The following is a 27,505-nucleotide window of genomic DNA, read 5'->3' as shown; positions in this document are numbered from 1 at the left end:
GGGAGCTGCCACGTCCTCTGCGCCGAGCGGCGCCAGCCCCGCGCCTCACTCAGCCCCACGTGTGGCGGAGCGGGGGAAGTTGCGGCGGGGAGCCCGGACTCTGCCCCTCGCTGGCCGCCCGTCCCTGCTCTCAGGAGGGCGCAGCTCCGAGTAAGGACTCGCGGCTGTCCCGGGGAGGAGGTGGAGGGGAGGGAAGGGAGAGCTGAGCGGGGAGCGGTCGGGGCTCCGGGAGCCCGCTCCGGGCTCCTCCCGGGGGGAGCCGCCGAGCTGAGGGACTCCGGGCCGGTTGGCTTGCCGAGGACTTCCAGGGGGGCTCCGAGTGCTCCAGGGAGGTTAAAAGCGGAAAGTTTTGAAGTGAGGGGAAGCGGGGAGCCGGCCCCGGGAAGGAGGGACCCGGCTGTGAGGCGCCGGGGGCGGCCCGGCCCCGCCGGGGTTGAACGGCGACCCTGCTGGAGGGGGGATCCGTGAGGAAAATAACTCTTGGAAATGAGGAAAAAAACTCCTCAAAAGGCTCGAAACTTCCTCATCTGGCGTCTATTTCTTTAATTTCGCTTCCTCATTCGCGAGCATGTGTGAGGAAGGACCGAGACCTGTGTTTAAGCAGCCGGCCGAGGGGGGAAGTAAGCTCGGGAAAGCATTAAAAGGTGACCCAGGGGAAAGAAAAATACGATAATCCCTTCTGAATGCGAATATGCTGCTTTTACCCCTTCCTTAAGTGCATTGGATTCATTTGTTCGTGTGTTGTCCCTGCCGTGTGCTGCCGTGAGTTCAATTTGTAGCCTTTTTCGGGTCTCTGTACAGTTGGGTACCTTAAAAAATAATTTACTTTCCGCTGTGTTTCTAAAGCCGTTATGCTTCACACCTTTTAAGACGGTAGGGAAAATAAATGTTGTCATGGTGTGGAGATTTCCATATTTCCATTCCATGGTCCTGCCCCAAATTTGTGTCAGGTTTTTGCGGGCTCAAGCGCTGCCCGGCTGCACTGGGGCCTCCTGGGGATTTTCGTGATCCTCTCAATTTGGAAAACCTGATTGTGTGTTATTTTTAGGTCTGATGAAATTGTCTCCTTTAAATGAAACAAAAGTCTTGTAGTAATTCCCTGACACCCTGTTAAAAAAAAAAAAAAAAGTTTCTAATTAGTGCATTTTTAATAACTTTATCTCTCTTCTAACTGCCTTTAGTGGCCTATTTATACCACGCAGACCTCCTAGACTGAAGTTAAGAAGAAAGCAGGTTTTAGACTGTTCTTAAGCTCTGTAGCTAGAAATTTCACTCATCTTTGTCAGATAAATGAACAGCTCGTTGTTATAGCAATTTTAGTTGTTACTTTCCCTCATGATATGCAGGAAATGTAGAAGGGACGTTTACCAACAGGGATCTGGAGTGTGGTTGTCAAATACTTTTTATAACGTAGGAAATTCTAGGAACTACCTGCTTCTTCAGTGCTCTTTCCAGCAGGGACTCGCACAACTGTTATCTTCTGCTCCTCAAGAGGGTTTTGGCGAAGCTGTTGAGTGCAAATGCAGAGTGATATAGAAGAGCATGGACAGCACTGTAACAGACAGAGGTAAAAATGAGCCTTTTACAGAGCTCTGGGCATCTTCAGAGGCTGCCAGGGTGGCCGTCAGAAAGCCCTATTTCTAAGGAGTCCTTAGCAGATCACTCTCCAGGGGTGCGACCAGTGCTCGCAGGCCAACAGAACTGTCCCTGTTTTGCCCCGTGAGAGGTAATGGACACAAACTGAAGCCCAGGAGGTTCTGGTTCCATATGAGGGGCACTTCTGTACCGTGAGGTGACAGAGCACTGGGACAGGCTGCCCAGAGAGGCTGTGGGGTCTCCTTCTCTGGAGATATCCCAAACCCGCCTGGCTGCCATCCTGCACGGCGTGCTCTAGGTGATCCTGCTCGGCAGGGGTTGGACTGGGTGATCTCCAGAGGTCGCTTCCAACCTCAGCTGTTCTGTGACTCTGTGGGTGACTTTGCCTGAGACAAGATCTTAGCAGTGTCAGCGTGTCCATGCCTGTGGACGAGCTCCTGGGCTGTGAGGTGATCCCAGAGCACTGGGCTTGAGCGGAGGTTGCGCTGTGTGAGGCAGCTGCCCTCAGTCACATTCCTAGCTGCTCTTGTGGATGTGTGCACAGCAACAGGTGAGAGAGTAGACAGTCTCCTGGTCACTGCCTTATCAGTATGCTAGCAAAATTTTATATATATACTTAAACTAATTATGTTTTTCCATGCATTAAATAGGCAGTGAAGTGCTTTTGCATATCTATACAATATACATGCTAATTAGGTGGTATGAGCTATCTTAGGGGATGGTCCATAGACTCCACAGTAGATCTTTTGGCTGTGGCACTTAATGCGTAAGGTAACAGTTTATTTGTTCATTTTTGTTACAAATTTTCTTTCTCCCTCATCTTTCTGCCTTGTGTGTTACTTTGAAGCCCAACGAGACTTGGCCTGGTGCTGTGTGCCTTACCTAGAAGCAGTGCTGTAGAGAAGCTGAAAAGGGAGAGTTTTCTCCGTGAAGAGTCGCAGGAGACCTGCCCTGGTTCAGCAGGTAGCAGTGCTGTCATGGGGACTGCACTTAAAGGAAGATTAATTTATCTTTTACAGTGGTATCAGGGCTTGAGAGAACTGAGCACGAATTCTCTCTGCTGAATTGGCTGGGTTTGCTTTTACTCTTACAGCTGTGTGTCCCAGCTACTCCCGAAAAGTCTGAGCTCTTCGAGAATGGATCTGGCATTTCTTGATTCAGCTATTAGGTCTGTGTGCTCTGGAGCAAAATGATCTGTCTGTCTCCCTGCTAGTTTCTCCAAGCACTGCAAGAAGTATCTGTGGATTCATTGATGTCCTGTTGTCCCATAGCGATTTGTGTTGCATGCAGATCTGAGCTGCTCTATTTTTTTTTTTTGTGTGATAATTGTTTGCCTTCTGACAGCACAGAAAGATTTCTGTAATATCTGGCAAAGAGATCTTGGCTGTTGTCTTCTCAGGAGATCTCCTGGTGTTAATTGCTATATGGGTTCTTTAACCAGGTGGCATTTATTTATTTATTTATTTATTTATTTATTTTACAAAATAAGAGGTCCTGAGGGGCCTCTCTGATTGTTATGTTTCTGTCCATCCTCCCCCCCGCCCCCAAATTATTATTATTATTTTAATAACTATTGCAATATCAGCTTTCTTGTAAGTGCTTGGGAAAGCCGAGAAGTTACCTTCCTTTCAGCCCATACGGGAAGGAGTTGTGTTGACAGATGTGAGCTCTGTGAGGATTTGCTGAGCTCTTAATCCTGTTTGTGGCTAATAGGCCACGCTAATGTGGAAGGGCATCTCTTTCAGTGTATAAAGGTCTTAACTGCTGCTACCTTGGGGAAAGGTGCAGTTAAAATCCTGTAATTGTCTTAGCAGGAGTGGCAGTCCCAGAGGTTGTCGGTGTAGATCTCTGCAACAGTGCAGGCCTCCACCCCTACTTTTTTATTTTTTATTTTATTTTTTTTTTTGTGAGAGAGAATTTTACTTGTTAAGACAAAGCCTGAAATAATTGCTGTAGGCAGTAGAGGAAGGAGGCTCTGCACACTGGATGTGGCAGACAGCCAGAGATGGATATTTGTGAGCTCTTTAGGCACACGTGTATCTTGAGGGGATGAGAATGTGTGATAATATTCTCTTTGTTGTCTTTTGCCCTACCCCTGGTTTGGTCTCAGGGTTTTTTATTCTTCTCCATCCTGCTTTGTTTGATTTCTTTTACAGTGTTTTCAGTTTGCAAAGAACTTGGTCTCTTCTTTCTCCCTTTAAAAGGTGAGCTCTTTGCTTTTAGATGTCAACGTGACTGGAAGTTTCTGGCCACCTGTTATCATTAGAAATCATGGAGAATTTCATGAAGCGCAGGGCATGCCCTGATTGAATTGTTCTGTGTTAAAGTTCTGAAGGGCTAAGCATAATTTTAAGTATATTAGCAACTTGGCAGAAGCTTCCCTGCCTGGTCCATCAGTATGCTGGTCAAAACCCAAGCTAAATAAATACTCTGCACTGATAGCATGTTCCCTGCAGTTCTGTGTGAGAGCAGAAGACACCACTGTCCACCCTGTGTAATTATTACGTGCTGTTAAAGCACCTTTACTGGGGCCAGAGGAGTTTTGTGTAGTTAACTAGTGATGCTCCTAGGGGCCGAAAGGCTTTCGAGCAAAGTAACCTTTTCCTTGTTGCTAATTTGCTATATTAAAGACACGTGCAAGACAATGAGTGACTTCAGATCTCTGCTGAAACCAAATGGTTGATGAAACCAGGACTAGGTGCATACATGGAAGACCGAGAGTGATTTGTGGCACTGCTCTGCAATGTGCAGGAAGCTCATTTTTTTTGGTTTCTCTTGAGTAGAGGTAGCTAACAGTGCCAAAAATACCTTTATTTTTTGCCTTTATATCAAGCACTCACTATAATAGCTGCAAGGGAAGGCTTCTGTGACCGTAATGTATTCCTTCTCTAACCGGCTTATAAAAATTGGACAAAATAATAGGGAGACTCAGTGGAAGTGTCAATCTTGAGGAACTCTCCTTTTCTTTAAACAGGTGGTAATGATAATGCTGGGCTTTTCTCCGTCCTTCACAGCTGCCTGTGGACTTCCTGAGGTGAAGGGGTTTAAAAAGAGGTTCTGCATGCAGGTAGAGTGAGCGGGCTCTGGCCCACTCAGGTGGGTATTGACTGCTAGAGAATTATGGCAGAAGGTGAGGAGACAAAAGCCCAAGGTTTTGTGAAGTGGCCAAACCTGTGGTGGAAGAAATGCTGAAACTCATTATCAGACTCATCAGTGCTTGGGAGCTGGACTGGAATGTGAACCTGTGACTGTTGCCTTAAGCCTCAGTGCCAGCTAGCCTCTTATCTGCTCCCTTTCACAATTTTTAGTTTATCTCCTGTTTGGATTGCACATGTTTGCCATTAGACTTTTTCTAATGATCCTTTTCTTTGCACTCCAGTTATCTCTGTATTTCTTCCCTTTTTACCCCCAGCTGTTTTTTTGTCACTTTGTCTAATATTTTTAGTTGTATCATTAGATTTTTTTTTCCCCTCCCTCTGTGTTTCCCTCCCACAATGTTGTTTACATTGGTTCTTCCTTTACTTTCATCTTATATTTTTCTCCTTTTAACTCTCATCCTTAGAGGAGCCAGTTTTACTTTTGGAGACCAGCCCTTTTGTATTGATTGCCAGCTGCTTTTATTGCAACTAATTTGCATTCTCTGCTCTCATTGTGCTAGACAGAGGACTAGTGATTTTGAGTAGAGCTCTTTCCCCAAAGGCTTTGCTCAGAAATTGTCTCAGTATTTCACAAAAAGAGTGGAAAATAAAGAGCAGCATCAGTGCAAAAGCTGCTTCTGCCTAAACCAACGTGTTTGTGCCTTTGTCACATGAAGAGCAGAAATGTGGCCGGCCCTGCTGCAGGCACGAGTAACTTCTCCAGGCTGAAGTGAGCTGGAGGCGAGGACTGCAGATTGCTGGAGCATTGGATTTACTTACATGGGCATCCCTTGGACTTGGCACTAGGAACCCCTTAAAACTTCAAATAAATAAATAAATACATAAAATAAGACCCTTAAAAATAAGTCTCTTAAGAAGTGGACCCTTAAAAATACTGATGGACCCTTAAAAATAAGACCCTTAAAAGCCTTAAAGCTCTTAAAAAAATTAGTAAGAGTGCAAATATACTGTGGTTAAAGGGCTGAAGAGCTATGGCTGCATGATGATATAGTTAGGAGAAAAAATGAAGCAGGTTAGGGTGGGCTTTAACAGTCCAGGTAGCACCTGCCTTCAGTTAGGCTCTCTGATAAGGGTCTAAGTGTCTTTAATAAGGCTCCCGGAGCCTTATATTGCTACCTATAAAACCCTCGTGTTCAGCCCATCTTGATGTGGGCCTTTGTACCGTGTTAGAGCTATTAGATAATCATGCCTTGGATGTACCAAACCTCGGGGTGTATTCATCTTGCGCTCAGACTGCTTTCTATTTATAAATTGGTCTCGCTGCTTTTCCACCGTATGTCTTTCTTTCTTTTTTTTTTGACACCTTGGCTTTGTATCCTCAGAGAGCAGTTCTGTGACCACGATACAGTGCTTCGTATCAGGCCCGGAGAGGAGGCGTGCTGTATAAATGTGTTATTAAAACTCACTGAAGCTTTTTGCCTCTAAAAAAGTTCATTTCCTAGCTTGCCTGCCTCCTAGTTGTTAGATGGCTGTAGCATCTTCTGCTTCATGTAGCGTCTTTGTGTCATGAAAGACCTTGTGCTTGGTCTTGCTACCCAAATAAAAGGATGACAGAAATAAGGAATGGTTCAGATGAACCTTGAGGAATACGCTTGTAGTTGTTCATTTTTACGACCTAGAGACCTTTGCACTTACTGTACTGGGTCTCTCCACAACCCCACCCCACCTGGCACTGCGGTGCCACCTCCCTAGCAGTGGGAAAGCACGGTGCTAAATTTCAGGGTAGTTTAGGACAGAAACTGCAGATCTTAAATGGCTGGAAGGGGTTAGGTGGTGACACTGCATAGCACTACGAAAACAGGTTCACTGAATTGACACTTTAAAGGAGTGGCCTGTAGCTGCAGTATTATGATCTGTGAGGTGTGTTTGAAGGCGCGGAGTAATTTGTGTGGAAGGGCCTTAGCCTGGAGGAAGGGGGCGCAGGTCAACATCTTGCCTAAACGTCTCGGTTTGGGACTGCTGCTCAGGAGCCTGGATGCAGAACTGAGATTATTTCAGTCTGCAGACCGAGCCTTAGCCAGCTTCCCTCCATTGTTCAAATCTTTCCCACAGTGGTAAGAGAAACATTTGACAGGATAGAAAACACTCTGTGAAAGTAAGATTTGCCCTGAAATCTGATTGCCTTGAACTACTTCTAAGATTTTTACACATTTAAAAGTTGGAACTAGCTCACTCTTTTTTTTTGTCTGTTGCTAGTTTATTTTGCATGTTAACTCATTGTACGGTAATTTCTAGCAGAAACACTTCTGCCTTTTTTTTCTTCCTTAATGACATAAGTTGGGGAAAAGGGACTGAAAGATTTGTATACGAGCATTTCATTTTTTGTCCATGTCTTCCAGCTATAGCACTGCCTTCCTGAGTGCGAGAATCAGAAAGTGAGACCTTTCTGTTCTGTGTCCAGGGTAAAACACAGAAGCCAGCAGTAGCAGTTGGAGTGAGAATCCGTTTAACTTTGTGGACCCTCGCCCTTGTTAAAAACAGGATGGGTTATTGCTACTGAACATGGTGTGTTTTTTTTTGATTTTAAAGAAAGTTCTTAAATTTATTACGTGTTTAAGGGGGAGCAGGGGTTGTTTCAAACACCCAAAGAAAGCTGTAGGAATAAATCCTTGCAGGAAATTCAGTTGCAGGCTGAAATATTCAAGTCAGTCTGTATTTATTAACATGAAGTTCCTCCCAGGCTAATTATCCTCCTCCCAACACCGACAGCAGGTAGCTACACAGTGCCTTGCATGCCTTGCAGACGCACCTCCACTTCTGTCTACACTCCTAAATAATTAGATAGGAGTTGGATCTTGTCTGTAAGCCTCCTAGCTTTGCTATTTCAGTGCTCAATTGAAAAAGCAGCGCTGAGAGGCTGGCCTTTTTAGCTTAGGCACAGCACTGCTCTAACAACCTGCTGCAGCTTTTGAACTGGAGCAGGTTTGCGTCAGATCTCTGAACAGGAGTGAGGAAATTTGGGACCAGACGTTCCCCACAACCGGTAAGTTTGGGAAACTGTTTGGTGGTGTTCGTGGCCCTTCCTCATCCTCTGTACTTGCTCCTGAAGTGCCCAGCTGCCAATGAGAAGGTACCTGTGCACTTGATGCTTACATTTTTAATGCCTGGCTGCATTTTCTTGGCAAAGATTGGTTTTCCAATGCCTCTCTCGCATCAGTGCAAAGAACTCATTGGCCCCGAAAGCTTTTCTGCTTCATGCACTTTGACCTTTTCAATCACTTTGTGGTTTTGTAAGGATACAGCCCTGGATAATTTACAAATCCTGTGTTGCTGAGCTAAATGACATTTAAAAAAATATATTTATTTATTGGGAGAAAGGTGTGTGCTTTGATGATAAATGTGTGTTTTTCTCTGTATGACTTTATCTTTGCTCTGTGCCACGCGATCGTGAAGGAGAAATTCAGCACGAAGAGGCCTTCTGACAGGTTTTGGCCTTAGCAGCCCTTAGAAGCGCAGGAGAGGAAGAATTAAGAGGAAGAGCTGCAGTGTGCAGAGTCTGAAGAATTACCATCAGTATTTCCAGTCCCCGTTTCGTGTGATGTGAGGAGAAAGTTGACTGAGGATGAAATCTGAGAGCTAGATAAGGCCCCACAAGCAGCAGAAAGCTTTCTGGGCTGTGCTCAATCTTCTAAAATACAGTTTAAGAAACAGCCAACAAAATATGTTTTCCAGGGGCTGAAAAGATTTCTAGGTGTGATTCCTGTTCATCTGTAAGCTTCAAATGCATTTGATAATCCCCATAAAATGTGATTCAAAAGTATTTTTAAGCTTAACCTTATTTTAATTAAAAAGAGGCATCATGGCAGGATATTCCACATTGCATGTTTGCTGAACCGCAAACATGAGGTGGCGGGTATATGATGTTTCCTTTGGAACATACCTTTTCCAAATGTATTTTTAAAGGCTGTTAAAATGTTTCCTGCCTGGGAAACCAAGGAAGTCAAGGCGAGAAGGAGGGCATGGCCATGGCTCTTACTTGAGTGCTGTGGCGTTTCTATGACTTCCATCTCCTACGCAGCTACAGGCTCTGCAGGAAGGGGATGTGCAACTTGTGCTGCAAACTTTCAGGTTTCCTTTTTCTGCGAGCACGCTGGTTTCTGGCTGAGCCACTCTGGCTGCTGGGCTGTCTCTTTTCATCTTCCACTGCCCTAGAAGTGTCGTGGTCTCCACAGGTCCTCGCCACCCTGGGTGGTTAAAGATCTCCTCCCTCCAGCCTCGTGCTTCCAGCAGCGTGGCAGCATCAGCGATGTGCCAGTCCCTCTGAGTTCTGCTGCCGGTGATATTTCTTGTGAATAAAGTGTTGCTGTTACAGAATTCCAGGGAGCCCTGAATATAAATGTATCAATTATGTGTCAACACAACAGCATCTGTCGTTGAAATTGGGTATCATTTATTTGGCATCAGCATAGCGAAGATTTGGCTGGCGGCCAGGGTAAAATATTCCAGCAGCAAAAGCTGCAACGGGAGCCATCTCTGAAGTAATTCTCTGAAATTCAGGTGCTCTAACATCATCTCTTAATAAATTCGTAGACATTAGGGACCTTAAGCAAAAAGCTTTTCAGGTTTCAATTCATGTCTGGTTTTATTTCTCTTTCATGTTCAATTATTTTTTTTTGTTCTTGCTTTCTGAAGGGATGCAGACAAGGTGCTGGGATGTATGCACCCTGTGATTTGAGATTCTTTTTTTTTTTGACTTTGCATTTCATATTCCAATGCTTGTTTATACAAAAATTCCAAGCGAGTGCAATCGGTGATAGCTGCTTTGGGGAAACTTTGCTTAACTGTGAAAGAGGCAAGGCTTTTACAATAGGAGAGTTAGAAATGATATCTTTTCTCCTCAAAGATTAGTAATTATTTTTTTCATCTTGCTCTCTAATCTTGCTCGCTTTTTCTCAGACCTTACCTAACTAAGTTTCGTGCTCCCAGAGATGTGAGTGAGTCAGAAAGGTAATTTCAGAAAGTTAGGAAACCCCCAAGTCTGTTGGACACCCTATTTGTCAGGGATGCACTTGCTGTGGCTCAGTAAGTGTTTTAGGGCACCTGTGGGAAATCAGAAGGGGATCCCTTTGCTTTTATGGAGGATTCTTATCAGCCTCGGAGGAGGTAAAGAAGCAACTCCTCTGTTGAATGGAATAGCTTGTAATGGCCAGCTGTTGGCTTCTGATGTAACTGTCTTGGAAAAAAAAATAAATATAGGAGGCTGCGATTTGTCAAGCAGAAAACGTGTCAGAAAGATTTGGAGGTCATGGGATGCCTCCGCATTCCTGCCTCGTTTCTTTTAACTGGCTGGGCTCCAACAGTCCCTGTCCCCTCACCACGTTAATGCTCTTCACTCGTGTGCTGAAGAATCTCCGTTCTAGGAAAGCGTTAAGAACAATGCAGAGATAAAAGTAGTTGGCAGAAAATATGCATTGGGTTTTCAGTGCTGGGAGAAAGGCTTGTAGAATAAAGATGAGCTTTTCTTATTTATTTATTTTTATTTTTTATTTTTTTTTTTCTGTGAGGTTTGAAGTCCTGTGAAGTTCAGTTTCTCTCAGAGGGGGGAGAATACCGAAAGGGAGGGAGGTCTATGGCAGTCTCTGCATCTTAATCCAGTCAGTTTCTGTTTGGGTAGAAAAGAAATAGTAAATTTGGATTAACTCTTAACTTTGTCCTGTCAGAAGGAATCACAAGCCTGGAGTTCAGTAATGAAACCTCTTTAGGAAAATCGATGCTGCCTTATCCGAGCTCAATTTATTCAAGAGGGCAGCTCTGCTGCTGCCCTGGCAAAGCCTGGATGTCATGATTAACCTCGTTGTGACCGCTCACCTGACTGCTGCCTTTCCACGCGGTATTTACGTAAGCACGAGCTGAGCTGATAGTGGAATGCTGCAGCACAATTGTACGAGCTATTTGGGGGAAAATCTGTTTCCAAACCCTATGTGCTGCGTGCATCAGCCCTGCTGAAAGCGAGGGAAGCCCGTTCAGAAATCCGATGAGCCGTCTGCTCTCCAGATGAGTTACAATCGCTGTCCGACGCGGCGTTCAGCAGGTATCCTCGTGAGAGCTCCCAGAAGTGTGGGGTCAGCGGCGCCGCTCGAGAGGAGGGAGAGTGTGCCCCGTGTGAGAGCTGCACAGCCTGAGGTCCAAGGTTCAAAGCAGAGTGGGGTCACGCAGTAGCCGGTGTGCTTGCTGCAGCTCTGATCGCCTCTGTGGCTTTCTGCAGCTTAAAACAAATCCACAGTTCTTGTATTTACTTCCCAAAGCTCTGTTTCAGAAGTAGCTTTAGTTAATGAAGTAGCCTGTAAAGTGTAAATTGTGGTTCTCTTAAAGCAGAGAATATCAGGAGGAGTAATCCTAATGCCAGCTGTACCTAACTCCCTAAACCAGGGATCTCAGCCCACCTGGGATACGCAGATGCTTGTGTCCAGGGAGAGACCTGCCCGAAACCAGTAGGTACCAACTGAGACGAGCTGCCAGACTGGAAATGAACTCGTTTTGCTTTCTTCATCTTCAGTTCTTCCCACACGTGCATGTCCAGAGGTTTATGAGCCATGCTGACTTGTTGCTACCACGATATCCCTTCTTCACCCTTAGGAACTGACAAGTGCTATTTGGAAGTGCCCTCACATTAAATTTGGGGGCCTCTGAATCTACTTTTGGTACTGCAGCTCTCGCACCGAGGCAGCGCAGCTTTTACCTTGAGGACCAGCCCGTGTGGAGCAGTTGGCAGAGACAGTCCAGCACGTATCAAGTCAGCCCTGGAACCTTACATAAGCCGTTCTCCATCCACTTCCCTCAAGGAGAACTTGGATGATTAATATTTATATAAAAGCGTTCGTGTTTCCACAGTGAAACTGCCTCACTCTCAGAAGAAAAGGTGGCTTGTCCCTTGGTGGCTTGGTGTGAAAACCCTCGCAAAGGCTTTCAGCGGTGCTGCCTCCAAGACAGGCATCAGCAGAAAAAACTAAGGTCGTCTCTAATTCGGTATTTCATTTCATGAAATTGCCTACTCGGAGAGAAATAAAACATTTACATGTATATTAACCAATGTTTGCCAGCTCCTGGAAGAAAGCCAGTTCTCCCAGGGCCAAACAAACACTGAGTGAATGAGTAATAATCTGCTATTGTCACTCCTAATTTATGGATGGGCTGATAGAGCCATGTTTGCCATTTTAAGTTGTCCTATTTGCTTGAAAGGCTCAAAATCGTGATTAGCTATCAGCCTGGAATTGTGGAGGATCCACAGCGTGCCCGTTTATAGCTGATCTGCTGAATGTAGCTGGTGCAAAACTTCCCAACCTCCCCACGCGATAAGAAGTAATTGTGGAAGGGGATGAGAACACGTGAAGGTTACAAGAGTTTGGGGACTCCCATTTGGAAGCTGCGCCTCTTAAATGACCCTCAAGGTCCCCGTCCTTCATTTATTTTTTGAGGAAATCTGTTTTATCTCGTTCGTGTTGGTACAAAGTTAAAAAGCTGCGGATTCCCGAGATAACGGTTACATTGAGTTTGTGTGGTTGATAAGTAAGAAGAAGGAGAGCACCATACCAAGGACTTTACAAAGATGGTTTGTGTCTTGGAGCCTTTTTATTTGCTTAAATTTTCAAGAAATGCAGTAAAAAAAGTTTTGAAAACTTCATTTTACTCATTTTTGCGTGCTTTCCTAAGCTAACAGCAATCTTTGCAAGATTGGGATGATCAAAAACAGCAACAAGATTTTTTTTATTTTTATTTCTTTGGCTGAGAAAGCTGCATGTTTTTTAAAGGGAATGCTTAAAATCTGTCTCGTCTGAGGCCCCTGTTCAATACTGCAGAGAGGCAAGTAGCACAGCATCCCTCTGGAGCAGGACCTGAGGCACAGAATCACTCCTGAGATGAAATTCTCCTCGGGCTGTCCTGGGAATTTGTCTGCGAGATGCTGCAACACCGCCCCTGAACACAGCGGGAACTGGAGGAGGATTCCAGACCTCACAGGTCAGCTGACCCGGGAAAATCCACGGTGCAGAGATGAGACCGATAACTGGTGTCCCTCTTAATGACCTGGCTCCCATCCACATCTTTTAGCCTTAATTGCATTTCCTTGCAGCTTTTTCCTCCGTGTGCTGGTTGGAAGCTGACCCAGCAGAGGCACCTGGGGCTGGGGCTCCCTCTGAAAGGTCAGCCCCGGGGTTTAACCCTGCCCTGCAGAGCCTGAGCTGCCTCTTGGTGGTCACGGGAGCTTTGATAAGACAGAAAACTCATTTATCTCTGATTTGAGAGGGCAGATAACACGGGATCCAAGCCCTGTGTCTGCTGGGCGATGGGCAGGCTCCTCCCAACAGCCATTCCCTGCATGCCCACGGTTCCCAAACCGCCCACGGGCCCTACAGATGTAAATTGTTGCAGGTTCAGGGGAAAACCCGAAGCAATTTGCTTGCTGAATGCCTGCCCTTGCGTTTAGCCAGAAGATAGCCTATGAAATGTGGCTGAGGTGAGCGAGGAAACAAAGCCAGCTGCGTTTTTGAGAGCAGGTCAGTTGGTTGCTGATAAAAATGAGAAGAAAAAAAGACAAAAACAACACACACAACAAAACCAAAACCCACAAACCCTACCGCATGGAGGAGTTTCTTGAAATTACTCCAACGCAGGGAACTCCTGAGATTAATCTGCATCAATCTCCAGGAAGAAAGAAAGAAAGATGCCTGCTCAGGTCTCAGCAGCAGCGGGTGCCCACGGTATTATAAATAGAAAGCAACACAAATTGAGGTGCTTATTCAATTTGCCTTTGTGATGCCTTGAAGAGTTGTAACGGAACAGAAAAACCACTGCAGGAGCTGGCTTAGGAGGGTGCCTTAAATACCTGTGCTGCCAAAGAAACCAGAACAAGTTAGAATAATGGGTAGGCTTGTTCAGCAGAAGTTATCTAGCAGCGATTTGTCCCTGCCACAGAGAGGGTGACTGAGAGGTTTGGAGGGATGTGACTGAGCAGTGGAGGGCTTAATTTTTTGGACGGTTGTAGTGTGGTGTTGAGTTTTAATGCATTTTCCAGGAGGTTGCACCGTAATCCTTTCTAGAGCTTATGCCGCTCAAGTTTGCCCTTGTTTCCCTTTTCCCCTAGCTGACCAAAATTAATTCTGTGGGAAGCGTTCACGCTTGGGAAACGGACGGGTTCAGAATGCTTGCTGCCTTTTTGGATAAGGCTTTGGTGAGGGTTATATGGCATTCAGAGCTTTCTAAAGCTGTTGAAACCCTGTAGGGTCTCCCCAGCGAGGTGGCTAAGCAGAGCAGCTAGGAAAGTAAACCAGCTCGGAGCAGCAGGCTGGACTGGCAGAGAAGCCATTAAAAATGAATCAAAACCTGTCTTTTTTTTTTTTCCTTTCTTTCTTTAATGAGATGCTCAAATTGATTTAATTTGGCAGGGAGCACACTGGGAAACCGCAGTGTGGGAAACTCAGCCCGCACGTTTGGGAGCCATGAGCCGGCCTGTGCGAGGTGCTGGGTGCTGCTGCCCCTGGGGGGATGAGATGTGCTGTGGGGCGGTGTCACAGATCTCCTTGGGTCCTGCACCCTCCAAAGCAGCTTGTGTGCCACAGCAACCCCTTGACGTGACCTAGCTGTGGTTAGCAGCTCTGGAACAGGAAAGTTTGGGTCTGCTCAGCGGGGAATGAAGCCGGGACGCTGCACTGGGGGTGACTTTGAGAGTGCTGAGAACACAGCAGAGCACTTGAAAAACAACCCAAATGGAGAGGAATAAATGTGAAGGGAGCGAATTAACGCTGTTAGGTAGGGAATGTCATGTTTTGGTCTGGGGAAGTGCTTAAGATCACTCGTAATTTGTGGTGGCTGAATTCTGGTGTGGAATCAATAGGTGCTTGCTGAGCACCGAGAGCAACTTGCGAGGCCCCTTCCTTTGACTACCTGCGCTTGCTGGTAAGGGACTGCCATTACACACACAGCTCCACGCCGTTTGCTTCTGTCTTGAGTTGTCCTGAGTGTCCTGAGCAGACGGAAAGCCCTGGCAGAGGGCACAGCCAGCGGTGGTGCCAGAGCAAAACTGCCGAGGCAAAACCAGGTTTGTGTCCGGGGGCTGCCTCTGCTGGGAAACTCCCTTTGCTTCCAGCACGCGAAACTTCGTTCATCCATCTCTTTTTAATTAATTTATTTTTTTTAGGTCTTAATTAAACTTTCTGCATCGGAATTAGTTTGCATTAATGTCACACTGTCTTGTTATGTGCAAATTGACAGACACTAACAGGGATTTGATCAGCCTAATCCAGCTGTATGTAATTATGTGCCTTCTCCTTAAATAATTGCAAGCAGAGTCTATCAATCACGGCAGGGAAGCCTGCTGCGTTATTTTAATGTGGGATTGTTTAGTGAAATGCAATAAGGCTGCAGGTTTAAGCCGGGAAGTAAACAGAATGAGGTTTTAATGAGAGCAGTGATAGGAAGACCAAACTCCCCACCCATCCTGTGTTGCGAGTCTCAGTCCTCATCTTCCCGTCCCCCCAAAGGTGTCCTGATTGCGTTGTTGTCGCAATGTTTGAGCACACTGCTGTGATTTGGAAGGAGCCTGGGGAAGCTGCAGGTTTCTGGCTGTCAGAGGAGTTCCAGCCTCACCCGTGGTGCTGTATTGATGCAAGGTGGGTTTTGTTTCACTCACTGGTAACTCGACTACCCGGATCAGCCAAGGGAGCGCAGAAGGCAGCAGAGGTGGAAATGAACTCAGCCACACCACAGCAAAGCAAAACACTGTGAGGCGCTTGCCCTGCTTGGAAAATGAGGAGCTGAGGGAGGCTCCTTTCCTGCGGAGATGGGAAAGAGGTTCCCCTATCACACACACTTCAGTTTGGGTTGACTTCTGTGTTAGTTCCTCTGTCCCGTCCTGCAGCCCTCCCCTGGCATGTGCACGAGGAGGGAGAGACAGGCCCGGTGCCAGCAGTCTTTCCTCAGCCTCCTACTGAAAACCCAGCTGTGCCAAGAAAAGCCTGAAAAACCAGAACTTCAAACAAGCCCCGAAACGAGTGAGTTTGAGATCACAACCCCTTGTTCGACTGCATCCCGTTCCAGCACACTTCGTACCTCAGCAAGCTTCACTGTCAGGGCAGAGTTGCCCATTTTGCCCTGCAGGACTGGCTCGGGAGGCTTTCAGGAGCCCAGATATACATCAGTTTTGATTTCTGTTATCGTGGAGAGTTCGTAACGTGAGCCAGAAGAGGGAGATTTCCCTTTGTGCCTTCCAAGGAGGCTGCTTCACAAGAAATCTGAGTCCAGCATTCACGGAGTGTCGTTGTTTCTAGATGTTGTCCTGGTGTCTCTCAGCTTTCCTCCTCTGTTGGTCAGTCTCCATCATTCCAGCAGCCCCACTGCCACCCCAGGCTTATCCCTTGGGTTTTCGTGGTTTTAGGCTCCACAATCCGTTCTTGCTATGGGCACGGATTTTTTTCCCTGCCAAGTTTTAGTCGGGACTGACTCTTCAGTGCCCAAGTTTTAATGACAGTGGAGTTATAATGAAAAGCAGTGACAGTCCCTCAGCTCCTGTGTTTGCATTACAAAACCCTAACGTCAGCCTTCAGACTTGTAGGCGTTCTGCCTTGCTCCTGTCTGGAACTTAAAAAAAAAGAGAATTTCCCATTTAGGATTTAGGGTTTCCCATCGCCAGCTCAGAGGGTGAGTGCTGCTGGGGTGGCAGCTTGGTTTGTGGTGCTGAGGTAGCCGCGAAGTGAACCTGGGAAAGCAGCACATGAATTTCAAGGAATGTGACACTGGCGGCTATTGGGTTTATTTAACGTGGCTATTTAGAAGCAGTTTGGATTTCCATAAACGCAGCGGACAGATAAATGTCTCACCTCTGCCGGATTTTTGTCAGGAACAGCTGAGAAAGCAAGTTTGCAAGAAAGTGGCTGAGCAAACACGTGGTGTGAGGTCATGTGCTGGGTGCTGTGGGTTGCTGCCCCTCTGGGCAAGATCATCCGTGGCTGTAGATGCAGAGAATGACGAGCTTTTTTCTTCCAGCCTGGCCTTGGGAACCGAAATCAGGCAGTGACAAAAATTGCATGTTTATTTTCCTTGTGTTTTCGGTAAATACGATTCCTGCTTCTTCACCGGACTGCCTCTTGCAGAGGCTGTCTTGATACCGAGTCTTTATTATCCGCATGGACAAATCTTGGTTATTTGTCCCTCTGTTTGTAGAGCAAAAGGACTTGCCTCTTTATTTTTTACTCAGTTTTCTGCTGTTTCTTTGCCACATTCAGGGCAGATCGGATTGCTCTGCACTGGATGCATGAGTCTGAAATGCCATCACCTCGTCTCTCTTCAACAATTCCCCCCCAGATGCAGAAATCCGCGGCTTTTTGTTTCTAATACAGATTGCTTGCTGCCTCCCAGTCCTCGGGATTGTGAAAATCGTATGGAAACAGCTTTTTGTTTTGACGGCCTCACAGTCCCTGACTTCCTGGCAGTGCTCAGTGATGGCTTTCATTTCCCAAACGCTGCGAGGAGTTTGGAGACTCTCAGAGCTCCATTTGCAGTAAATGGGATGTTGCAGTAATGACGGGGTGACACAGATGTAGGGCTGTAATTTGGCAAAAAAAAAAAACAAAAAAAAAACCCACAACCAAAAACTCCCCCCCCCACTTTCACTAAAAAATAATGTTAAACCGACTTCAAGCAGCATCTTAATAGTTCTGTATCATTATGTGCGTAATTAAAAGCTTTTGCCCTGGAAGAGGGGGGTTGTTTTGACTTGTTAATCATAATTTGCTGCAGTGAAGTCGGCTGAGGTAGGTTCATACAGTATTAAGGATCGGCTTCACGCCGTGCTGCGAAAATCCATTTCTCACAGAGCCAAAATCTTTCTCGTAATGCTTTTCTTCACTTTTAGCGCTCCGAAGTCGTGACAGGTAGCGTCACCGAAACATGAAGATCTCAAATTTAGCACTGCGAGTATTATCTTCGGCTGCTCACCAGCTCTGCTGGATAACTTCTGTCTGGGAGCAGCGGGCACGGTGACCCAGAGCATCCCATAGTGCAGGAGCCAAAGTTCCCCGTGTCGTGGTGGGCTCTTCCCACACTCCTTCCGCACTCAGTTGCCTTTGTTTCAGCAGGGGGACAGCTCGTACACGTTAAAAGTTTATTTTTTGAGCAGATAATGGCTGTTTCTCCGTGTTAATGGTCCCCCGGAGCTGCGTGTCAGCACCAGAAGGAGCTGTCCTGCAGCTGGAATTGCTCACTTCATCGCGAGGCTGCTGGAAGTGGGTTTGGGGGAGGAGGGAGGGAGGGTGTGATGGGGATTAAAGCCTTACGTTAATCTTCTGGGCAGGCCCGCTCATTAGGGTTCAGCAGTTTCAGTCAAATTGACAGATCTCTGCTCCATCCATCTCCGTCACCCACACAAAGGGCTGCACAGAACATTTTGCTCCTTCGGAGCCTGTCAAATAATAAAGATTTTAAAACTTATGTTACACTGAGTGTTTAAAAAGCAGCGTGATTGTGCTTGGACGTGGTTGGGAATGTAGCTGGACAGTAAGTGCTGCAGTTGGATAAAAAATGCTAGAATCGTGCTTGTTTCTTTTTTATTTCCCCCCTCAGAGTCAGGTTTGCAGGAGCGTGAGGTGCCTGGTGTCGTGCAAAAAACTCAGGAGCAGTTTTGGCTTCTGACTGCAGGAGCTGGGTGTTGGCAGGTCTGAGCTCTTCTGCAAGTCCCGCAGGGCACCCAGGTCGTGACCATCTGAAGGAATGCAGGGGAGATGCAAGGATTCGCATTTTTCTCTCACACCTGTGAAAACCGAAGCACAGAAAAAGCAGGTGGCGGAGCTGGACCTTGGCCTGGCCGGTCGGAAGGGCTGTGTGCAGACCCGAGGTCTCTGGAGACCCCATCTAGAGCTCCATGCACACGTGTTGCTGTTTGTAAATCTGTCCCAAGCTCCTGCTGAAATACATTTTAAAATTCCTATTTTGCTGCATCTCTTGAGCTGGCCAAATCATGTTAGAAATGGGTGACCTTGCCGCAATGGCCAGATCTGAGAGCTGCAGGAAAGCAAATCCCCTGGCCAAAACGTGGTGTTTCACCTCGAGGTGAAATCAGCTGTGGAGTAAACCTATGCTCCGTGGGGCAGCCCGAAACAAGCCTTGCTTTTACTAAATTTTACCTGGGGCTTGGATAACAACGCCGCACACAGTTCAATCATTTAAAAAAAAAAATAAATCGTCTGTGTGGTTTCAAAGGCAGGAAATAAAGTGGGGTCTAAGCAGCAGCTAGACGTTAACGAAGGCGGAACCGTGACGCTGTTATCCCTGCCAAGCTGCCGGCCGCAGGCACCCCGAGGTGGCCGGTCCCTGTGCCACGTTTCCTTCAGCTGCCACCTCCTCGTGGTGGTGGCCTCTTCCCATCCCCGGGGCTCTGCTCCTGTTCCAGCCTCCTTGCAGGGCGCTGCAGTGCCCTGAAGTCACGAACCTGGCAACAGAAACAAGGAACAAGGCGATAGGTTTGTGGGTTTGGCTTCTTCCTCTTGACTTGCTTTCGGTTCTGGTGTGTCCTGGTGACTGGGACCTACTGGGTTTTGGGGCTTTTTGACGCTGCAGTAAGGCAAAGAGCGTTGTCTGCTTACATATCTTGTGTCCTTTTTCCTTCCCGTTGGCAAGCAATTTGGATCCAGCGCATCCTCCTGGTCTCCTGTTCTGTTGTTTGTTTGTTTGTAATGGCTCATTACAAACATACGTGGCCCTAGGGGGAAATTTAAACGATAAAAATTAATTCTCGTCGGGTTGTTTGTTTGAATTTCAAGCTGATTTGCTGTCCCAGAAATGTTACAGTGTCGGGAGCAGGATCCTGGGGCCAGGTTAATCCAAAGTGGCTCACAAACGCTTGTAATTCAGGATTTGGAGAGAAATTATTCAGCTTAATGCGGTTAATACATTCATACTGTAACAGCAGTGAGAATAAGTTCCTCAGATGTCTAGACGTGTGATTACACTAAGAGCCGATAAACGAAATCTGCCGGAGCTGGCTCTGCCTTTCCTGGTGCCCGGAGCAGCCACGTGAGGAGCTTCTACCTGCACATCACTGCTGGCCAGGGTTCATTTCACAACAACAGGAGGCAGCGGATTGCCAGAAATTCAGGTTGGAAGATTGCTGATGTGTTTTGCAGGCTGTCAGTCCTTGTAGGTTTTACCACGGCCTCGCCCCTGCTTAACCACATTTGAGTTGCCTTAAGGTGTTGCCAAATGCTTCAGCATCGCTTTGAGTAACGTCAGCGAGCCTACTGACTTGTGCTGTTAGGCTCTGAGGTTGGCTCTGCAGCCCAGTTCAGAGTAACTTCACCCAGAAGTTAGAAAGCAAAGTGTTTTTACATGTAGAAAGCAGCTTGGATGATGGGCAGAGGGGACTGTAATCGCACTGGCTAGACTTAGAGCCGGAACAGGAAAGTTGTGCGTTGCTATTACGTTAAGGACCAACATTTTCAGGTTTGTCTTCACTGCTTGAGCTTTCCAGGTTTTGTTCTGCTTGAAACCTTAGTTTTTCAGGGTCAAGTTGGAGCACTGCAGTATCAGAGAGAAGAGACGGCCTCTGAAATGGCTGTTCCTAGCAGCTACACCCAGTCACTGCTTGCCATTCACAAGAGGAAGGTGAAGTTAAAGACAGAGTGTTGTGGGCTGCAGGTATTCCACTTCTGCGGGACTCTGTTAAAATTTTCTGTTGGTATTCCTGCAATTGTCCCAGCTGAGGGAGTCACTGACCAGCAAAAGCAGTGGTTGACCCAGTTTGGTGTTCATTTCCAGCCCTGGAGGTGGTCGAGGAGTTCCTAGAGAATGGGAGGTAACCTCAGGGGGATGCCTACAGCGTGTGACTGCACTTGGAGTGGAAAGAAGACTCTCAGCTTCTGTTTGAGGGGAAAAGGCAAGTTTCCAGCTCTCCTGCAGAGTGAGAACGCTGACCACTGAGCTTGGAAATGTTTGCACAAGGCTGGAGTACACCGAGGCCATCGCTTTCTCATCACCCTTCTGAGAGCAGCTTGATCTGAGAGATTTTAAATAGGCAGTGCTAACTAGGTTATTAATTACAGCCCTCCCAATGCTGTTTTATCTCCTTCCCCTCCTTGTCCGAGTTTGGCCTTTCCAGTGGGCGCGCAGGGTGATTCCTGGCCCGTGAAGCCCACGTGTGGCTGGTGAGAGGCCTGGAAGTGGATGAGGACGGCCGTGGCCCTTACTCTGCACAACACGGGCTGCAAACTTTCATTTTATGCAGCTGAACAGTTTGTAAGCACTGCAGGAACACGCCTGCACGTACCTGTACAGCATCCTGGACCTTTCCTGTGGGCAAGTGTTAACTCCTGCAGAAACCACGCGGGCTCCTAGAGGCAGCAGGAGCCTGGCAGCAGCTCGCAGAGCCTGGCGGCCTTTCTGCGGTTCAGGTAGGATGAACCCTGAGGCTCATCTGGCTAACATCTCTAGGCTGGTTTCTCTGCAAGGCCACCTCTGCTGGTAGCAAAGCCAAATAGCCCGGTCTGCTGGCAGCATGTTTGAAGATGGGTGCCAGATTCCCAAACTGGAGAGCACCAGCTTGCAGCTCAAGTGGCGCTGACATTTGCAGGAAGGCTTCGTGTTCCAAGCCATCAGATGCTAGCTGGGGTATGTAATTAACTCGGTATCATTCTGCTTCACAATGAAATATTCAAAAGAGACTTGATGTTTCCACTGCCTGGGTAGCAAGTGATGCTGTGTAGAGCAAAGCAAACGTTTATTGTTCGAGAGATTGGTTTCATGGCAACTCCTGTTTGTTACTATGGCACGTGGAAAGTCCCAAAGGATTTCACTGTCCATCACTTCTTGGGTCTTGTGAGTAATCCAGACACAAAGCCCGCTGACGTGCGCTAACAGTAGAGACGGAAAACAATATGAAAATACCTGAAATGCATCTCTAGTTATCCCAAGGGATAAACGTAAAGTTCTGTTTTGCATAGTAGTCCCTCCGGAGTTCGGTAACAAAGCTTGTGACCAGAGTAGGAGGAAAATGGAAACTGGAGGAGAAAAACAGAGGTTTGTTTTCCCCAGAGGAAAGCTAACAGTGAGTTGGAGAAGTGATTAACGAAACAAAAAAACCAGCCTCCCCCCAAAACACAGATTGCAGAAGTTGCAATACCAAAGATTTTCTCCTGAATCAATAAGAGATGAGGATTTGACGAAAGGAACAGGTAATGGCTAGAAATCAGGTAGTCCTACTTGACTGAACAGACTGGAACAGGGTGTGATGTATTTGCTCCATCCCGTTCCTATTTGCCTCCTCATTATGAAGTTCACTGATGGCTTCTGGTCTCTAAATACGTTCTGCATTTCAACTCTAGTGCTGCAGCTGGCAGAAGGAAGACTTTCTAAGACTTTCTAAGGCTTGAACTTTGTCTCCTCTTTTGGGAACCATCCCAGCCAGCCAAATTTCCCTTTTATGCTTTATCAACACTGAAAGGAACTGCTTGATTCAGAGGCCAAGTTGAATTTATGGAGTTTAAGATTGGAAGAAGCTGGCAAGGCGTGCGCATGGGATGCAGAAGGAGCGACCCCAGGTGCCCATGGGTCCTTCACGCTGGACTTGTTCCTCTGGATGGCACCCAGGGAGGAGCTCGGACAGACAGACAGACAGACAGACCCGCTGGTTTGCTGTTCCACATCGTACCCGAACCAATGAAACATCTCGCCAACCTGACCGACTGGGTGAGATTCACAACAGGCAGCTGGCTGCGAGGAGGAGGGATGAAAAAAAGAACAAGAGCCCTTCTGCAGCAGCACCTCGCTGATAGGTGGGGATTCTCCTTTTGGACATGGGCTTTTTAGTCTGGCTTTGCTTCTGTCGTCAGGCTGACGAACAAGGCTGAGTGATAACATCAGCAGGAAGAATCTCACTTTCAGTGAAAACCACTTTTTTTTTTTTTTAAGGTAGTCATAAGACAACTTGTAACGTTGACCAGGATGACACATCAAGAAGTCGTGCCTGTGGTGAGCTGCGAGCACGTTGCAGCTTTGCTTGTTGCTCTCATCACCTGCAGCAGCACGCTAACATCAGGCTTGTGCTGTGATAGAAAAGAGAGGAAGGAAAGAGGCAGTTGCAGTCACCCACTAATTTCGTCAGATGTTTAATTCCCGGTACGTTGAGTGATGGAAAACCATCAGTTCCTATTCAGTTCAACCAAAAATTAACTGCTCAGCACCAGTAACTGTTCCACCCCAATTTGTGCTCAGCATACAAGTGCCCTGCGTGCAGCAGGGATGTGGCAAGGAGGAACAGAGCCAGCCCGTGGCCCTCTCCCTCCCCCAGCGCAGGCAGTGACTTACACAGCTGCAGGCAGTGTCGGGGGAGAGAAAAACTTCCCTGCGCCCTTGGGTTCGGTAACACAAGCACCTCCTAATTCTCCTTTCAGGAAGGCTTCACGTGGTGCGGTGTTTTTGTTCATCTTGCCTGATAGATCCTTCTGCTTTTAACAACCAGTGCGGTTGATGCTCCAGAGCAACCAGCTTATTAATGACTGCTTGTCTAAGACAGCGATTTGTCAGCAGGCTGATTATCACTTAGGATGCTCTTTTTTTTCTTTTTTTTTTTTTTTTTTCTTTTTTTTTTCTTTTTTTTTTCTCCATAGAAAAATGACAGCTGTAAGGAGAGGGAGAGCACTGAGTCATGTTATGGTTTAGGCTGTGTTCTGTAAGTTAAGCGGCTCCTTCTCCACGTCCCTTCCTGTTCGAGTACCCTTTATTCCCATAAATACCAGGTGTGGATGATAAATGCTTAATGCTTTTCCTTATGACAGGCTGCCTGCTCGCCCTTCCTGGTTCTGCAGATTTGTGGGGAGCCACAGACCTTTGGTTGGGAGCCTGCTGCTCTTACAAGAAGGGGCAGCTGGTGCTCTGTGTTGATGCAAGACTAATTCATGTTGTTTTCATTAAGTCTTTAGCTGTGTTACCTTGTTTGCCTGGGAGGATGAAATGTATGGTGCTGGGCTTTGTTTCCAGCTTAATACAGGGCAAGTTCAGTGCTCCTGGGTGAATGGACACACCACGACGAGCTGCTGTAGTTTATCCTGGGGAAAGTGTTGCTGGACATCAAGGCCCTGGAACGTGTCCACAGCAGGGCTACGAAGCTGGTGAAGGGCCTGGAGCACAAGTCCTGTGAGGAGCTGAGGGAACTGGGGGGGTTTGGTCTGGGGAAGAGGAGGCTCAGGGCAGACCTCATTGCTCTCTGCAGGTACCTGAAAGGAAGCTGTGGGGAGCTGGGGGTCGGCCTCTTCTCACAGGTAACCAGGGAGAGGACTAGAGGGAATGGCCTCAAGTTGTGCCAGGGGAGGTTCAGGCTGGAAATGAGGAGACATTTCTGCTCAGGAAGAGCAGTCAGGCACTGGGACGGGTTGCCCAGGGAGGTGGTGGCGTCACCGTCCCTGGGGGTGTTCAAGGAGAGGTTGGACATGGTGCTTGGGGGTTCAGTGGGTGACAGTGGTAGGGGGTTGGTTGGACCAGATGATCTTGGAGGTCTCTTCCAGCCTTAATGATTCTGTGATTCTACAATGAAGTGAACGAACACGCTGCCATTCAGTTTCATTCAAAAAAGACGAGTGGGTATTGATGCCAGTTAGGGAAAAGCTTTACCAAGTGAAGCTGGAAATAGTTTTAATAACTGTATTATATATGTAGATTTTGCTCAGAAGACTTGCAATTTTCCCCTTTCTCTTGCAGTTTCTCGTACAGGCAGCCAGTTGAAGGAGACGGAATATTTCAGCCCCCTGCTTGGAGAGACCTTGGCCTGTCTTCTGCAGCTCAACTCCCCTCACTCCTCCGCTTTGGCAACCGAAAGATCCTCAGAGGAAAATGAGGCAGCTAAGAGGGAAGCCCAAAAAAGAGACCTCCAAAGACAAAAAGGAGAGGAAACAGGCGATGCAGGAGGCCCGGCAACAGATCACCACCGTAGTGCTTCCCACGCTGGCCGTCGTAGTACTGCTGATTGTGGTGTTTGTTTATGTCGCAACTCGCCCAAATATGACTGAATGATGCGGCGTTGCAGACTTTCTACCTTCGGGGTATTCATGCTTTTATCAAGAGCCAAAAGAAACTCTCTGCCACTCCTGATACTTTACAAAAGAACTTGCTGGTGTCTTCGGTCTTTTCTCTTGGTTAGGGTTCCACAGTTTCTCTTTAGGAATGTAACATAAAACGTATTAGTGAATGTGCCAGTACGTTTTATGGTCCAGTTCATGTGCCTTTCAGACTTTTAAAATGGTGTTTTTCTTAAATCTGTTTGAAGTTCTATATTGTAAGAGGAAATTCTGTTCTGCTATAAATTTGTAAAGAAATCAGCGTTCAGCTTTTATCACCGCTATGGATAATGTTGCTCCCATGAGCTCTTGTCTGTCTATTTCAGAACTTCCAAAGAAGTACATTTCTTCTTTGTACTTAATGTCATATGAAATGCTTTGATTCAGAAAGGATATATTTATTTTTTGAATAAAAGAGAGAAGTCTTACTTGGAATGTTATTTTGCAAAAAAAAAAAAAAAAGAAAAAAGTGGCTTAATTGTGAAAGCCTACACTGTGTAATAATTTTTTTCATTAAACACTATATAGTTCACTCAAAAATAATTTCTTTTTTTGCAACGAGATGAAAACATGGAACGTGAATGCTTCAGGATCCACCAGATCCAGGAATATCAGAAAGGTTGGAAAAACAGATTTTCTACCATTTCTGCCATTTATGGTGAAATCACGAGTACCTACATAAACACACAGAGTTGTTTATATGAATGTTAAATATTAAAATCCATAAAGTGGCAATAAAAGGTGGTTTTGGATACAGCCCTTGGTTATTTTTTTCCATTTTATTTTACATTTCATAAGGGAAGGAAAAGTGATGGTATAACTCTAATCTCTTTACTGAAGTGAGCCACTGTCCTGTGAAATCCCCTTCCTCCCCTGACTTAAAGGGAGCTTCGAGCACAGTTTAGGCAGTTTTAGCCTCAGAAGTCAAACTATAAATTCTGTTTAAAACGCTTGAGTAATTCTGTATTTTTCTACAGCCCTTTCTAGTCCAAATATTTGAAGGCACTCAGCAAGCATTAAGTTTCGAAAGACTTGGGAGGAAGGAATTTGAGAACTCTTGACTCTTGCTTAAATACAGACCAAGCAAGCAAGAAAGTGATGCTACAGCGTGTGGGAGCACAGCAGGGCGTGCTGCTGTGCAGGCAGGCAAAGACTATGCCCATCTTTACATCAGATGCCACCTTCTAGTGGTCCCAGTGAGCTTGGTGGGACTGTTTGTAGGTCTGCCTGTGAAAAACTGGGCTCTTGCCCAGTTTTAACCCAAGCATCAACTCAATGCGTTGTTCTATCCCTTTGGGTAGCCAAAGCTGTTTTGCAAAAAAACAAAAACAAAAAAAAAAAAAAAAAAAAACAACTCAGCAAACATAGGCAAGCAAATACAGCTTCCTGCATTAGGCTCTGCCCTAAGGCAAACATCCCCGAAGCGTGGTGAGCCTGTGACCAGGTACCAACCAACCCAGCTCAGGAGGGGACGCGTACCCAGTTGTTACGCTGGGATGGCCGCTGCTGTTAGTAGTGCCTAGAATTAAACTGGCTCTGCAGACCGGGTTGTTTTTGAGATACGAGATCTGCTTAAAGCTGAAAGGGAGAGTTTGGATAAATTATTAGGATTTGTTTTGTTTTGTTTTCTACCCAGTTGGCAGCGCAGTTGGGATGGCAGCACAGTAAGTGACACAGACAAGGTGGTCACCCAGCCGCATGCTGAAAATTTCCTGTGCTTTTGTGCTGAGAGCTGCTCCTTCCAGTTGGAGAGATCCAAAGTAGGGCTTTTATTTTAATATTTTATTTATTTTATTAGTTTAGTTTAGTTTAATTTATTTTCATTTATTTTCACTTTATTTTATTTATCAGCCCAAGCAATAATTTCATAGACTTGTAAAGCTTTCCTTGAAGCTGTTCAGAGTCATTATGGGATTTTTTTCCCCCCTTCATTTTCTGCAAGAGTTGAGTCTGTGACACAAAAGAGCAATTAACCGGCTGATAACAACAAAAGAGGTAAAAGGTCAGTAGGACTTGATAATATTTAAGATTACTTCTCTAATTAGATGTTTCATTTCTGCTTTTTCTTATGCCTTTCCTTTGTCTCTTGTCATCCACAACTTCTTCAGGTCACAGTAATCATCTTTTCAGAGCCAAATGTTTATTGGTACGAACCTATAGCTTAATGCTAATAAGAGACTGCTGCAGTTCCCTGAAATGTGCAATTTTGCTGAGTACTAATTGAGAGGAACAGCGTTACATATTCTGAGCTGTTCATTGTGCAGGAGTTAGAATTGGTTTCACAGGCTGAATCTTAAAATATATTTATATATAATAAATATTATATATATATATATATTTTTTTTTTTTCTCTAGTAAATAATGAAGTTGGATTCTGACATTTTCTACCCCATTCCCTTTTGCTAGCATAGGAGAATGCACATTTGGAAAAGTGGTATGAAGCCTCTGTAGACAGAAACTGTCAAAAATCACTGGGAAGTAATCGGGAAGTGAATTAATGGCAGTTGCCCAAATGTCAGCTCCTGTGAACTTCTCTGCTTAAGGTGTAACCGTGTCTGGTTTTTAACTGTATGTATTACTCCAAGTGTCAGTTGTCTTCAGAAATGTTTTAGAAATAGAGTTTCCGACCGTTTCCCAGCACACAGTAGCTTGTGGGCAAACTTGAATGATTTATTACAAGCATTTTACCAGAAAACTCATGCTGAGATGCTTCTTCAGCAG

At 46.2% G+C, this 27,505-nt stretch overlaps 1 protein-coding gene across 2 annotated transcripts; it reads left to right on the top strand.

Moving 5' to 3' along the window:
• SMCO4 (single-pass membrane protein with coiled-coil domains 4) lies at nucleotides 1-25,530 on the top strand. 2 transcript variants are annotated; one of them, XM_082758527.1, is made up of 2 exons: nucleotides 1-150; nucleotides 24,429-25,530. In XM_082758527.1, exon 2 carries the CDS (start codon nucleotides 24,561-24,563, stop codon nucleotides 24,738-24,740), a length of 180 nt encoding a protein of 59 aa, XP_082614653.1. In that variant the 5' UTR covers nucleotides 1-150; nucleotides 24,429-24,560; the 3' UTR covers nucleotides 24,741-25,530. The 2 variants fall into 2 exon arrangements, with proteins under 2 accessions (XP_082614653.1, XP_082614654.1); XM_082758528.1 differs by lacking the exon at nucleotides 1-150 and adding an exon at nucleotides 19,021-19,201.
• The last annotated feature ends 1,975 nt before the right edge of the window (nucleotides 25,531-27,505 follow it).

Source organism: Aythya marila (genome assembly GCF_965140915.1).
Source record: "Aythya marila genome assembly, chromosome: 1".
NCBI classification, from domain to species: domain Eukaryota; kingdom Metazoa; phylum Chordata; class Aves; order Anseriformes; family Anatidae; genus Aythya; species Aythya marila.
This window is presented reverse-complemented; position numbering and strand designations above follow the sequence as displayed.